The 16341-nt window shown below is 47.8% G+C and overlaps 1 protein-coding gene across 3 annotated transcripts in view; it reads right to left on the minus strand.

Moving 5' to 3' along the window:
* Window positions 1–8584: 8584 nt before the first annotated feature.
* LOC149353418 (uncharacterized) overlaps window positions 8585–16341 on the minus strand; it is an 84746-nt gene continuing 76989 nt past the window's right edge. For all 3 annotated transcript variants that reach the window (XM_089582544.1, XM_089582545.1, XM_089582543.1), the window contains exon 9: window positions 8585–12122. In XM_089582544.1, the coding sequence (XP_089438670.1) occupies window positions 11705–12122 (418 nt within the window). In that variant the 3' untranslated portion in view covers window positions 8585–11704. The remainder of the gene's footprint in view (window positions 12123–16341) is intronic.

Consider the following 16341-nt stretch of genomic DNA (forward strand, 5'->3'; position numbering starts at 1 on the left):
AATTACGAAGGCATTCATGACCATTGGTAACTACATTGGGACAATAGCATACGTTGTCTCGTAGCAGCTTTTTTGTTTTAAGGGCACTAAGTTCATCTCGCTTTTTTGTTGTATTTTTACAATGCACACAATTCAGAAGAACTTAGTCTGTAACGTGTGCACAGTTGGTTTGCGGAGTTACGTAACATTTTCCAGGGAGATACATAGTGTTCTAAAGCAACACGGGTTAGTTCAAGCGAAGCGGTCGCTAATATTGTATTACACCGTGCTATATTCTTGTCAGACATATCAGATATAGCTGGTTTTACAGTTATGCGAAGGCCTTTCGAGGCGATGGACGAAGCTAAGTAGGTCGTTAGGGTGGAAGCATGCAAGTCGTGGCGAATGCGCTTATCGGCTATTTTTCTGATCTTCAGAAATCTGACAGAAAAGTATGTAGGAGCACTGTTATCGGAAGTTGAAGTGGCTAGTCAGTGCTGTCGCTCGCACCGGGAGGCTTTGGAGTTGCTGAGTGGAGCTTGTATTTGTGACCCTCAGAGGCAGGGACAGATTTGCCATTTTTTGCAGGCCAACCACTTTGGCTGCGTGGTTGAGTCTTGGAGGCAGTAGAGGAAATACTCGGGACTGAAGCAGCTATTGTTGTTCCGCACAGTTGGTGAAGAGAAGGCACATTCCTTGACAACAGTGTGTTGGACGTGAGGTTCGTTGAAGAGCAGTGGCTTTGCGCTGAAGTATCTCAACAGGTGGCTGAGGTGGTTGCTGATTTCTTGACGGTTGAGTGTTGGTGTAGATCGTTATGTGGCTATTGCTGTCAGAAACAGCCACGGAAGCGTTCGTAGTGTCAGAAGGACCGTCATTTGCACAAGGCTACTGAGTATGGGAGACAGTAGCGGATGTACTGGACGTTAATGAAAGCCATTCGTTTAGCTGGATGGGGGAGCGAAAGAGTCCTCTCGCTCCCCCATCCAGCGAAAAGAGCTCCCCCATATAGCGAAAAGGAAATCTCGGCACAGTCAGTTGTAGTGAAAAATGTAGACCAACGTCTGAAACAATTCAAACAGTTTATGGACGTTTCTGCCGTGGAACGGCCTTCGTCAGAATGAGAATTGCCCTTAGTTTAGTTTATTAGGGTTTAACGTCCCAAAGCTGCTCAGGCTATGAGGGACGTCGTAGTGAAGGGCCCCGGAAATTTTGACCACCTGGGGTTCTTTAACGTGCACTGACATCGCACAGTACACGGGCCTCTAGAATTTCGCCTCCATCGGAATTCGGCCGCCGCGGCCAGGATCGACCCCGCGTCTTTCGGGCCAGCAGCCGAGCGCCGTAACCACTGAGCCACCGCGTCGGGTAGAATTGCCCTTCTTCAGAATTGGCATATACCGGGTGTTTCAGCGAACTTACAAAAATTCCTGAAAATATTTGGTTCTATATAGGAAAAAAATACATGTAGGATCACACACTCTGCCCCGGCGGACACAATATGCTGCAAAACCCTTCTAATAATACAAGTAAATAACAAAACGCACTAATTAACTTTTCAATTACCGTTGCTGGGTGGTTAGTCTCAATTGGGAGTTTGATGCCGTGAACAAGGTGATGTCATATCAGTTTTTGAAACGAAGAAAAACACAATTTCTAGGGCCCTGCAGCGCGAAGAAATCCGACGCTTTTTCCCGCACGCGACCGAAACTCAGCGCACGAGGAGTGCCGGAAGTATGGCGTAAGCGAAACGTCCGCCGGTGACGTGTCGTAATGAATGTAGCGCCCAATTCGAAACTCATGTGCTAACTTTCCTTGCTAGAGAACCTCGACGCTCAGCTTAGACCACGGCCGGCGTTATCGACTGCTTCGTCGCTCGGAGTAAGAAAAATGATACTCATCAATGATAAGCACACCTGGCGCTCTGCCTGTCTGGTTAAATCAGGAAAGAGTTTTTTTATTTTTTTTATTGTCACTAGCTTCGTGAAAGGGATAAAGGTACTCTTCTCTGATCTGAGAGTGTGGAGATTACCGGTATACTGACATGCATTGTATCATTTCTGTCAGGCGTCTATTTCTTTTATGCTGTATCGGCTTGACTGCTACAATAAACGAGAATGACTTCGTAGATGAAAAGATTCTAATGAAAACATTGTAATTTTAACGTGAAGGTGCTCCGTACCGGCTGGCTCAGTACGGTTGCCGTGTGCTGGATCAGACACGTCCCGTGCTGTAAGAAGTGCTAGAACTTAAAGGGGCCCAGAAACACAATCTTAGTTAACTGTTTTGCCTGTTGATTGCATACAGTGAGTTATAATGGTGCTATTAGCGTCGGTAACACCGCGTATATTCCGTTTTTTAATATTTTAATGTCCCCCCCAAAACAACTTCATGGCTCTGATGGTGTCGCCACACAGTGGCGGGTTTTTAGCAGCGGATATGACATCACCTTGCGCGAGCTTGATGACCGGACAAACAGTAAATATACTGCAAATTGTGTGAATAAATAGAGAAACATTTTGTCACCTGTCTGCGTTTTATATTATATCAACAAAGACAATTTGTTTGTCTTAGATAAAAGCCCTGCAAGGCAAGTAAAATAAAAATACACCACCAGGGGCGCTCTGGCATGGAAACAACGCTGCCAGTCTCACAGAGAGCAGGCAACCATGGAGTACAAACTTCCGCGACGTGCTCTGGCTGGCTGTTTTGATCGGTTGCGCCACGTGCCGTCATTGGGAGAGCGCATGGAGGAAGGAGAGCGAAATAGGAGTGGGAAGCCCCGCCAAAATCGAGTTGAGGGCAGCGTTTTTTTTGCTTGTATTTTCAAATTTCTTCATTGAATAACTCCCGTTCCTGAGCACCGATTCCTGTAATTCTTTTTGAGTCAGCATCTGTGTGACATAAAGAACCCACCTGAAGTATAGCCGGTATTCCCCCAGGCAGTGTTTCGCAGCCCCTTTAATTAGGAAACCTTGTCCACAGATGTTTAGCACTTTCTAGTTGTATAACAAGCAGGAATGAATGAAATTTGTACCTTTTATGGATTTAGTTGGTTGAAGCCCCACTTGGACACTCCAGGAAAAAAAACTAGGATATGGGATGAAAAGAAGCTGTTTTCACATCACGAGTTCAAAATGCTTGCCGTCCATTGCGATGCACGGTAGAATGTGGTCTTTGATGGAATTAACAACAGAAATGAGCACCTATTGGGGAATCTTTTCAATTGATATATTGATACGCTCCTTCAGGTCTTCGAGGTTCGCTGGCTCCGTACTGAAAACTCCCAGAGGTAGGTATCCCCCCGAATATCTATCCCCCACCCAATCCAGTGGCTCGGAAAGGTGCTGTTCAGGAATTGTACCACGGAACGAAAATAATGTAACAAAAATACTTATTTTTGTATTGTATTGTCATGCCTTATATTGGATTGGCACGCATTTCTCTTCTGCGCGCGCTCACGCGCAGTGAAGAATTACACATTTGTACAGTGGCAAGTACATACATTGTACTTGCCACTGACTGCAGTTCGTTTCTGGTGTTGTGTGTGTGTGTTTGTTGTTAGCCTTGTGTGTTTTTTCTTTTCTTGTGTATTGAGTGGTTGTGTAAGGATTTTCCTTTTTTTGTGTATTGAGTGGTTGTGTAAGGATTCATTAGAAACTTGTGTTTTTTTTCCTAATGACCTATCTTGTATCGTGTTGTGCTGCCACAACCCTTCTCTGAGTGGGATTTTTCATATTCTTGTGCAGTAGCTTTTTTTTTTTTATCGGAGGGGTTTTCTTTGACATTCCTGCGGACCCTCATGCCTAGAACTTTCTCCTGAAATGTGGCCTTCTCGCTGTGCGGCTGCCAAGCGCTTCGCGCTTGTCCCGCAATGCGTCATGACAGCCATTTTGTAAAGTCTTGTGTAGTAAAGGTGTTTTTTTTTGTCACAACCCTGTGGCAGCTGTGCGCTGTAGAACTTCACGCTTGTCATCGACTTTTCTGTCGTTACCTCCTTCCGAACACCTGCCGCCTTTTCGAGTTGTAACCAACTTCTTTTTTTCTTTCTTTTCTTATCTTTTTTTTTCTTTTTTTCTCTTTTTTAAACCTCTCCCCCACCATTGTTTGCATTTGTGTTTTACACTTTACACTGCAAGATCCTACACGGCGGTTCGGTCTGTTGAGGACGCCCAATAAACGCACCCCTACAATTGGTGGAGGTGCTGGATACATCCCTTACCAACCTGGAACTCCGGAGCCGTACTCTGCCGCCTGTGTCAACCACGCCAGGTGAGACTGCCCCAACACCGGCGGCCAGTTCAACCACCGTCCTTTGTTCTGGCGCCATCCGGCAGCGTGATCCTTCCTTCTTCAGTGTCACTGCCGACCAAGACGTTGACGACTGGCTGTCATCGTATGAGCAAGTGATCAGTTACAACAAGTGGGATGACACTATCAAGCTCAGTAACGTCATCTTTTATCTTACGGACGTGGCGAACCTCTGGTTTCGCAACCATGAGGCGGACCTACCCACTTGGCCCGTATTTAAGAAGAGTTTTGCGGAAGTGTTCGGCCGCCCTGCGGGGCGCAAGCTCCGTGCCGAACAGCGCTTACGTGATCGCGCTCAACACACCGACGAGACTTTCAAAAGTTACATTAAGGACATCGTTGACCTCTGCAAACGTGTCAACGCCGCCATGCCAGAAGCGGACAAGATCGATCACATCCTGAAAGGCATCGCTGACGACGCATTTGAGATGCTCCTCGCGAAGAATCCTACTACCGTCAGTGAGGTTATTAGGCTTTGCCAGAGCTAAGACGAGCTCCGCAAGCAGCGCGCTTGTACACGGTGCGCCGGTGCGTGCGACGAGGCCCTCTCCACACTGGCCCTGAGCGGTGCTGCTCCTGAGGACTCCCCTCTGCTCAACCAAATCAAAGCCTTCATTCGCGAAGAGGTCCCAGCTGTCCCTCCCTCCTACGCATCGATGACGCCCTGGACTGCTTGTAGGGAGCTGAGTATTTCTGCTCGCTGGATTTGAGGTCAGGCTACTGGCAGGTGCCCATGGCTGACGCTGGTCACTCAAAAACTGCCTTCATAACACCTGACGGCTTATATGAGTTCAACGTCATACCGTTTGGCCTTTGCAACGCCCCGGCAACTTTCGAACGCCTTATCGACACTATCCTTAGTGGACCAGGTACAGAAATCAGCTCGGCTCACGCCGAAAAAAAACGGATTTACCTGCAGATATGGGTGCGGCGCCCCCTGGTTTTCCAGTGGCGTAGCAGACGATTCGCGGGACATGTAGAAAAGCGCGACTGCAGCGCAGCTACTTCCGGGGACGTTCATTGCAGCCCCGCCAGTTATCCGGCGAGTATGAGAGGCTGCAAAACTGATTGGTCTACGAAGATTTGCTGGGCCGACTGCGAGAAAAAGAGGTTAACACCCGGGTGTTCTATATATATCTGTCCAGGTTGTAAAAATTCTCCTGCGCAAACTACCGGACTATTTGTGCTCAAGCACCAACCACAAAGTAGCTTATGATAGTCTGCGCTTTTTTATTAGTAATTTAAGATAGGAACTTGCCTGGATTGCCTGGAATGGGTGAAAAACTCCAGTCGCCTGCGCGCAGAATTTTCGCGCAGACAAGCGGGATAGCCGATTTGAGAGATTGTGCCATCTGGAGAACTGCGAGGCAACTAATATCCCTGCTTGCAGCTGGGGTAGGTCTCTCCGTACCCCAGGTTACCCAGGTGGCGCAGCTCGTGAAATCTGCTCCGCGCAGACAACTGCAGTTTTTGGGCAATTCCGGACAATTCAGGCAATTCCGATGTTTAAATTATTTACTGAAAAACGCAGATTATAATTAGCTACAGGCAAGTAGTTTGCACAGGAGAATATTTTACAACCTGGAAAGATAAATAAGGAACACTCTTACATGCAAACATTTTCAAAGAAGGTTTCTGGCATCAGACTGCGCCTATGATGGTTTTCGTTCAAGTTCATTCTCTAATGTCATACTGAAGGCGCTATATTTTTAGAACACCAGGTCACGTACGCGTGGGGGTTATTTCCGGGCGGGGCTTATGCGGCGAGATCACGGCCCATTAGCAAAATGCAACCAAAACTTGCAGAAATATTTTTCTCGTTTCACATAGCACTCATGTAGGCGGCTGGTTGTAATCAGTGGGCGACAGCTTTGAGGAAGAGTGTGACAAAGTACGCTACATCATTTCGAAGCTATCTTTTTAATACGCCGCAAGAAATGTGTTGATTCCGGACATACCTCCAAAAGGCGCTCTGGCCTCTGGTTTCCCTTTATCACCCGTTTAATCGTGTCGTTTTAAAAAGACGGATTCGAAATGACGTAGCATACGTTCTCACATTCTCCTTCAAAGCAGTTGCCAAATGTGACCAAGCAGCCTTTTACATGGTGCTCTGTGAAATGAGAAAAATGTTTCTAAATGTTTTGCTTACAGTCAAGGGCGTCCGCAGAATTTTTTGCAGGGGGGGGCCCCGTTGGTGCCCCGGGGGGGGGGGGGGTATGTTCGTAGCAAAAAGGCGCTATTTGCGGAGTAAATTTATTTATTTATATATAAATAAAAATTAAACAAAATGCACACATGAAAGAAAAATTACAAACAGCAAATTAAAGCGCGGCTAGGAGAGGTACATTGGAGTTTATCAACGAAGAAACAACTAAAATTAATAAAAAATGCAAAAAGATGCTATATCACTTCGTGGAGAAGAGTGCTCAGTCTTCCTGCATACGGGTTCTCGACTCACCCGGATTGATGACCAGCACACAGCACAATATGTTCGCAAACACGCAACTACAGTCACTCAGTCAGTCTTCCTTGAACAGCAACTGTAGGCGCCTCGGATTTTTCTGGGCGAATTGCGTAATTACACGTGTGATAAATTCACTTCTGTGCTTCATTACACGCTCTCGGTGCACACTCATCATACACATTGATTGGAAAAACTGTTGAACGCGTACGTTGCAAACAAAAGATGACTATATATACAACGAAAACTTATTTACAAGATAAATGCACGCTCGCAGCTTCATACACCTCGCTCCATCTTGCTTGCGCATCCGCACAGTCAAGCAACCCCACACACACTGCTCGCCGCTCGTCGTTTTCTCGTCCGCTGTCTTGGTTGTTCTCAGCTTCGCTGACAACCGGCCACTAAAAACACCCAAGCACAAACACAGAGGCGCGCACACGTGCGAGGGCTTACTTGCCGCAGTATCCCCGAATGCGCACTTTGGGGGTGAAAGGAACGCCGCGCAACTTCCGAGGGGAAGGGACACTCGCCACTCCGGTCGGAAAATTTGTTTTTGTGTTTTTATGGGGTTCAGAGCCCCAAAACGACTCAGGCTATGAGGGATGGAGTAGTACAGAGTTCCGGGTAATGTCGACCACCTGGGTCTCTTTACCATGCACTGACACGCACAGTACATGGGCGCTGTTGTGATTTGAGGCCCAGCCAGAGGTGACAGGCGAGCCAGGCAGGCGCCATCGGGCTGCGTTGACCAAAGGCGCTGGTTTTCACAGAAGACGCAAAGAACGCTGGTGTGGGGGCGCCTCGGGAGACTGCGTCGCCGTGAACAAAAGCAGCTAATCCCCTTTGCCGGAGATTCTGAAAGCGGCGCTTCTACCGAACTGCGCTACACGTGGATCGGAGGAGACAGCGAGCGGCGGCGGCGCCAACTCATCGCCCGCTTGCCCCTGAGCAGCCCGACAAAGCGGGGGTGGACACGGCTGATTTGTCCTTCCCTCCTTAAGAATTCATCGGTGACCGGCGTAACGACATAGGCTAAAACAAGATGCCCCGTGCACTGTCTGCCTCCGTGTCGCTATCTCTCTAGAGATCAAAGAAACAGACACCCATCTCAAGGCGGCTCGAAACGCATGCTCGCCGGTGCCGCTGTATGTCTGGAACAGGTCGCCCTTCAGTAGAGCTAACGATGGCGTGGTTTGAAAACGGCGGAACGACGCACGCCCGGACGCGGCATTTCGCAGATGTGACCATGCGGGGCTGCTTTTACCCTTTTGACTGAGCGCACCACCGCCCCTGGTGTGCGGCCATCACTCACGGTTCGAGTGAGTGATTTTCCAGGGGGGTGCAACCGCCCCCCCTTGCCCCCCCCCCTCCGGACGCCCATGCTTACAGTATGCTTCTGTGGGTAGCGTTCCTGCCCCGCACCACTAACCAACCGGGACCCCATGCGCACTTAACGCGGTGTTTTAAATATACATCTCCTTCGAAACCACGGTCAATACTTTTCAATTCCGTTGTTGGATAACCTTCGCTATTCTTCACGAAGGGACAACATCAAAGGTGCGCTGTGAAATCAGCAAACTGCTTTGAAAACTTTTGCTTCAATGTATTCCTATGGGCGCTAACCCTACTTTTCACTCCCTGCAGGCTCCGGCATCCGCGACCGCCCCTTGCGTTTGTAAGCACGACGTTGGTATAGCATGCAGTATAGCATGGAGTCTAAGAGCACGCCACCATGACCAGGGCAGGCGTCCTTGCCTCTTGAGAAACGGCACGCTACACGGGTCAGTTGGCACGGGCTAAATGGAGGAAGTGCAGCAAAACATGGCGTGAAAAAAAAAAGTTTATTACTGTAGATTAAGAAATGACAACACACAAGGTTACTTTATAAAACACGCTTGTACAAAGCGAAAGTCAGTCTAAAATAAATAATTTTGATGCGCACAAAAATTCCTTAAGAGTAAACACACAACGCGCTCACATGCACACTGACCCGCTCTTTCCAAGAGAGTTCCATGCCATCCAGCATGAAAATAAAATCCCGCGAGAATTGTAGCCCCATGAAATAGCTTCTCTTTTCTTTTTCGTTGTCCCAAAGAAACTCCTTGCGTAGAAACGTTAGCGTGAGTACACCTGTTTCCTTGCGAGGTTACGCGCACTGATGGAAATAGACTTGTGTTGGAAACCACCGGTTCGCTGTTTTCGAACCAGGCTCTCAGACCTCAAGTTTCAAGATAAATGACACGTGACAAAGTAGCTTGTGACACATTACCGCCGGATAGTGTACGTCCGAAGGGGTCATGGATATTGTACAAAACTATCATAACATTATAACGAACACAACTACACTATATTGGCAGTTTAGCTGAAAGTCGTTAACGGTTCCACTGGCACTTAGCAACAAATTAAAATAACATTAATTGAAAACGTCCTCTCGGTCCTTTGTACGTTCTACAAGAAATTAAAGACATCATTTGACAGGACTTTCTCTTGCACGTCATGCTTTAACAACAGAAAGATTAAGCTTCAACACACAATATTATTATAAGTACTAGCCGACGCGTGTATCTGAGACAATAAATACGTTATTACGTCAAAAACTCTAGTGTAAAATGTCTGTCTGTACTAGTGAGTCGCAATAAAAATATCTAGGCTAAGCATGCAGTATGCACCTCACGAAGGCTTATTTGCCTTTGATTTCGCGATGGCTTCTCTTTGACGCTACGAAGATAAAGCCGAATTTCAGCTGCAATTCATGCATATCTCTGTTCAAAATGGACATCGTTCGACTGTAGACCACGACCGACTCAACATTCCAGGCCATAGTTTGCAGCATTGCGCTTGTCCCCGTTCCTGAATAGAAGGGGAAGTCGGTAGCTGGGGAAATTATAAGCACTTGAGGAGCACTGCACATAATGATGCTCCAGAGAAAACCAGGCCAACAACGACGCACTCACGCGCAGCACTCAACCCGTGAAAAGTGCACTAAGCTCTTTATGTAAGAAAAGGTCGTTGTGCGCACAACACCCAGGCACGCATGCGGTCAAGACAAAACGAAATCAGTCGACAGTACGCAAATACCTACGACAAACAGAATATATGACTGTAGTTCTTTTCTAGGACGACATGCAGTCCTGCCCTTAACGGGTTTTTATTCAAGTTCAGTCTATTGATGCTTCTGACACCACTGAATGAACAGTTATTCTGGTACTGTTCGGTGGCGCAGTTGAATCTCTCCTCAGTAATCCCGAGACAGCTCACTTCAAGATTTAAGATCATTTTTTTACACTATAGTTCAGTGCCCTTAATCTTGATGGCAGCGTGAAAGACAGACACGTCAAGAAACGCATTGATCAATAGTCAGAATTTAGAGTGAGGTAAAAAAGGACCTCTCCCGCTTGACTGATTTACTGCGGGAGAATTATATTACTCAGCAGAAATAAAACGGTAGTCAGAAAATATAGTAACTTTTCGGTTACGTGAGCATGTGCCAGCGTTAAGCATAAACGCCCAGATTCGACCCCTACTGACTCGGTGCATGGAAATAAGATGAGGCCAGATATGTAGGCCTACCATGTAAAGCTGTTCTGTCAGATATGTAGGCCTACCACATAAAGCTGTTCTGCCAGATTTTACAGCCGCCAGACAGTCACTGAGTCAGAAGTGACTAAATGCTCACTCGAAAGACGTCGTACCGCCACATTCAAAGCCTCTCCCAGGCCATATTCATAATGCAGTCAAGAGTGGTTGGAAACTGTTTTTGCAGTTTGTGCTTGTAAACCAGAAATATGTTTTGCAGTCTTCCATGTAAAGACCTAGCAGGACATCGACTCGGGCAAAAGCGCTTTATACACACAAAAAAAGAACGACAGCCATATATATTCCACCGCACTGTTTATAAACAGCGAGGTTTCATCGACAAACAAGTGACTAACAGTATGCTACACTGGGCATAGAAACCTAGTTATTCAGCCACAGCAGCTGAAATTCTGTGAATGCCACTCAGAGTCGATCCCGCAAGGGGCCAATTTGCAAGCGCCAGCTGGGAAATCGCACCGTCAGATTTGCTACCAAGTGATGCAAGTGCCCACCACACAACTGTTGCGCTTCGTACGAGGCGCGAATCATTTTCGCATGTGTACGTCCATCAGTTACACGGATACTGCGGTGCATATGCGACGGCCTCGAACCACGCTATACGAGATAAAATTCTCGCGCACACAAAGGCAGCAGACCTTCTTGCAATGCTTGGAATGTCTTGGAGCGATGCTCAACTTAATCTCCGTTCTAGTTCCACGCTGCTGAGCATAACAGCCACACTGGCCAGCGCAGGCCTAGTTGCGGGCATTCGTCGGCACCGCTGGGCAAATGGCCTCGAGAAGCTTTACCTCCAGCCCCAACATCCAAGACGACCCAAACCTCGGGGGACGAGAAGAGCTTCGAAGCATGCCGCACAGACTCCGCCACACTTGAGCAAAGCGCGTTGCCGGCGTGCTCTGGAGTGAGGGCGACATTTAGAGATGGATGTGTGCTCTAGGAGGTTCTCTGCACTCAGTACGCGCTGCGGCATAGAAGCTGGCTTATTCATTATGCTGCAGAATGGAAACCATGCAGAAAGTGGTGACTATCGCCAACGCACTCCAGAGCCCACATGCTGCGCAGTCCACCCAAGCGCGGCGACGGTTGTACTACTCGAAGCAGGTGCTGTACAGCGCTACAGGTAGCAAGGTACAGTAGCGGTCAGGTCAGCGACCGGCTCTGTGCAGAAACTCGGAAAACTTTCTCACTTTCACGCCGAAAGGGTGCTCTTAGGACCTCTTGTAGCAGCGCGTACAGTACCGAGTGCCCCGCGGTGCCGTTCACAGCGATCATCCCAGCACGCGCACGTATCAACCCTTTGCTGCGCGGTGAACCTGGCCGCAGAGTTCTTTCCCCAAAACTGTGCCCCTCGGCTCAGATGGAGCGATAGAGGAGGATGGTCATGTCCCGGTAGGCCATGCGCACGTAGCACTGCTTGGAGTGGGTGACGCAGCTTCCCCAGTTGCGCCCCACCACGCAGTGCCACGTGGGCTGGAACATCTGGTCGAAGTCCTGCTTGATGCTCTCGGCCACGTGCTTCTCGGTCGAGTACAGCTTTACCGCCTGGCTCGCCGACTCGACGGCGGCACGCTGCATCTCCTGCGGCATATCGGCCGCCTGGATCTTCACTTCGGGGTTCTCCTCGCCGCCGCACACCGTGGACGCGGTCGGCGTGACGCACGTTAGGCGCGCGCCGCCCACGCCGGCCCCCAGGATGCCGCCTCGCTCCGAGCCGCCTCCGCCCGCGGGACGGCTGCTAACGTAGAAGGAGGACTTGTGGCGGCCGTTTTGCCTGCGATGAGGGAAAACAGACACTATGACAATCGTGCGTAACACGCACAGCTGATCTGCAACCGAGGCACCTCATCTTCAAAACCAGGACATGGGTATGTGCAACAAAATGCCGCTCACTTACTCAATGACCCAAGCAGCATTCCTCTCAGGTTGCGTAAGTATGGTTTTTGAGCCACACTGGAAGAGCGTGGCTTGATAGAGTATGGCTTTTAAGGCTCACTGGAACAGCCTGCCTTGATATCTGACGGATGGCTTCAACTTCAGCTGCTCTGATTGTAAGAAACCTTGATTAGCACACCCATATACGTCAGGACCAAGGCAGCTATTATTTATAAAGCCACCTTAGCATATTCCACTCTACACATCGTTTGTAGCATATCCGCCTATAGCTCGAAGGTAGTTGGGGAAATGTGGTTCCGTACTGAGTAATTGTCTGAGTGCCAAGTAGAACTACAACGTCAGCGGGCCTTTGTACAGAGCCGGATTTTCTTTCACTCCTTTTCACAAGCGTTCACACAAAAACGGAGCTCATAAGGAACCTTCGGCGGCTTACTAGAAACCTTTCTAGCTCGTGCTAAAGGCCTCGTCCACAAGGAAAGAAACTATTTTCTTGAGCGATTCAACACGTATCTCAACTGACGCGTATTTAGAAAATTCATCTCAGGAAGTAGGAAATGCCGAATTTACAGCCACGAAGAAAGCAGTGGTCACGGAAAGGCATGGCGCGCTTTCAAAACCTTTTAAGTGAACATGGCGATGCGTTGTCTCTAAGCGCTGATACCATTTCTGAAGCTGAAAACTGAGAGCTTTTGGGTAATTTCGCAAAAGAATTCCGGTCACCAGGAATCTCGTATTGTAAAATATAAACAGCACTATCCAAAGTAGCTAACTGATATGACCTGATGGCGTGCAAGACGATAGTTTTCGTCACACGTATTTCAAGCCACTACGACTACTTATCGCTTCAGAGGCCTTTGTTTTTAGATCAGAAATGGTCGAAAGCAGTCGCAAGCTATCCTTCGGCAATCTGTGTTGTAAGCAGAGTTGCACGCGACGCGTTGCAAGTAAATTACTGCCTGTAATCAATTACATTTTCTCGTAATTCTGTAATTAATCGATTATTTTTCGTCAAATGTTAACGTTCGGGAAATTAAATTACTTGTTTCTGTCACTGATCACTGGAAATCAGTTCTTTTTTCTTCAAAAGCTAGTAACCAACGGCGCAGCTTTGAGAACCTCAACCTGTCGGCAAACACTGGTGCTAGCGGGAATGTTCCCTTCGTGACAGAGCGAGAACGAACCGGCTGCAAAGAAGCGTCGCGTGCGATCGTGTCTCGACCACAGCTGGGCCACCGTCGTTGTCTACGACAGTTCTCACCCCGAGAGGTACCACGTGAACGCTCTGAGGCAATCTCCGTCCTTGCAGATAGCACCGCAACTTACCACCCACTGCACCGGACTGCACACAGAGAGCGTAGGCGGGCACCCAAGAAGGAGAGTAAAGCAAGGATTCTGTTGAAACCAGCTCTACTGCAAGAGTGTTTTGTGTTATAAGAAGGAAAAGTTTGTGGACCACGTGGGCTTCTATCCTGGAAAAAATATCAGCGCAGCAGAGACGAGGAAGAAGAGACGCAGGCACGACAATGTGTACGTGTCTTCTTGTCTTTGCCTCTCTAGCGCTCTTTTTTTCTAGCGGTTACAGCCAACTAGATTGAAGTTCGACACTGCTCCTTTAAGATTCTATTGTAGAAGCGCCTAACAATGCTATGAAGAAATCAGGAGCACGGAACTGGCCGCCCGCCAATGAAGCTTATGTCTACGGACAGAGTGAACTTGACCTGCGACATTAAGTTGCAAGGACAAAAGTTCTAATCCGCTTCCGCGGTGCACCTACTGTCTTTTTTTAAAATGCGATGTAGATTGCCTCAGGGCATAAAACGGTTCTTGTCGCTAGTACCCATACATACGCGGAACGAGAATACATTTTAAAACTAATAATGCATGGGTTACTCACGGTCGTGCCTACGTTCCATGGAGGGAGGCAACATTATTACATTTTGCCACTGAGTGTGGGTTTGAATAAAGCGCTTTTTCAAGCATTTCAACCAAGAAGAGTCAAGCACCATGGCGGAGGAAACCTTGCACCCGGTGGGTACCCGGCGGCACTGGTGACCCACCCCAGCCTCTCCCGAATGTGAGGCGGATCCTCTAGTCACTATATACTTCTGAACTACAGTGACCCTGGTATCCACCAGGTTCTTCAGATGTGTACAAGCCATGACCTGGTCTGGTGCTTGGCTTTACTGGGTGCACGACTCGGGAAAGTAGCCTGCGCCTTCAAATCCTGCCATTGTCAGCGACCCTCATGCCAGCTTTGTGCCTCATGGATGTTTCAGTTATTGGCTGACTGTCTGCTTCTGTAGATATCCTACTAACCCGCTGGCTGAGCCCGACAATAACAAGGAACTCGTGTACGGGCATTCGGCTTGTATACCGGAACTAAGCAGCAAGAAATGTGCAACTATTTCTAAAAAATTGCAAGCTCCTTCACAAGTTCGAAGCACCTTGGCCCCAGCCCACAGCATTAAAACACGCGAAGCACGCGCTAGAAGCCTACCACAATCAACAAATCCCAGACAAGCACAGTGGCAAAGTGACGTTGTCAGGCAGCATCACGGCAGCGTGGAGTACCCTGCAGCGTCAGTGGCGGCAGTGTCAGTTAAGCGAACAGAAAGAAAATGTGCAAGAAATAAACCCGGCACGCTAGCGCAGCCCCTCATGAGCAGGTCACTCCCTGTAGTGGGTTGGCAAGGTGTTCATACTTTACAATACCGCCCTTCCCTGCAGCGCATACACTGAGAGAGTATTCAGTGTATCTGCTGATCTCTTTGCTAGGAAACGTGGGAAAGTTAGCGACGACAACTTCGAAAAACAACTGCTCTGTAAAAATTAGCAACGCGTAATAAAATTCCAAGGAATTAAGTTGCAGTACTTCATTGTAGTCTGAGCACATTTGTGTTATGGCAATAAAACTTGGAAGGTAAATACGCAACAGTAATCGATTAATTTTCTGTAAATGGTCAGTTACTTTTCTGGGGCTGTTATTGACTGCTGTAATCAGTTACATTTCAGGTGGAGTAATTGTAATTATAACCTGTTACTTAATTCCACTAAAGTGTACAAGACTAGTTGTAAGCCGCCACATACTAGGTAGTATGACGGGTACGATCAGGTATTTTGAGAACGGGCATGCTTCGTAAGAGGTAAAAAGTATATGCAAAATTGTATTACATTGAAGACATCCTTGCAGGCCGTGGACAAATTTTTTATTACATATGTGTGCGGTTCGTTTTACTGAGTGATATACTTTAGTGTCTGAAGTTAGACGAGGCCTTCACGATGCCTAATTTAACCATGTGAGCTGCACTTGATCGGCCCTTAAAGCATATTAATTCACCCACGACATTTTTAAACTAATGAATATTTCCATTATGCTTACCTCATCGTGGCAATTCATATGAGTGATCACTTTTTAATCTAAAAGAAACACGTGAAAACCGTAAAACCTGGCCAGTGATGACTCTTTCAAACCAACAGGCTGCGAGACAAGTTTCTGGACTGCTAGTTAGACGCCTGAGTGATCCAAAAAAGGGCATTTTACCTGCTTTCAGCCTTTTCGTATAGCCATGTTTTTATCTTCTCTCTTAATTATGAAGTGGCTATTGCAGCTGCGCTTTAAAATCGGTTGTTGCCAATCTTAATTTCAAATCCACAGAGCCCTTGGTATTCTCAGCGTTAACAAAACTGCTAGCTCTGTGTCTGAGCATCTGAGCAATGTGTTGGGTCCCAATTTTTCTTTTTCTTTTGTTATCCTGGCTTCATCCCTCGTGTGCTACAGCAAGGTGCAAACTTTTTCAGGCCACCACGTCCATGACTGAAGTAAGCTAGAGGACGCAGCGACTTCTGCCGTTTGATAGCTAATTAGCGCTCAGAGATACCGAGCAGGAGTTGTACTGGAGTTCGCGTGTTCACGCCAACAAGTTAACGAAGAAATTTCAGCAATACACGGGTCCATTCTCCCGTTCTTGTCACGTACTGTCTTTGCCAATAGTAACCAAATAACTGGGTTTCCATCTAAGCTTCATAGTGGAGCCCATACAGCATCTTTCAACACCAAAAGGCCTCAAAATGTGAGAATAGCGCTTCTCCTTATCTTA

The sequence above is a fragment of the Amblyomma mixtum genome, chromosome 3, assembly GCF_055824585.1.
Source record: "Amblyomma mixtum isolate Tamu chromosome 3, ASM5582458v1, whole genome shotgun sequence".
Classification (NCBI taxonomy): Eukaryota; Metazoa; Arthropoda; class Arachnida; order Ixodida; family Ixodidae; genus Amblyomma; species Amblyomma mixtum.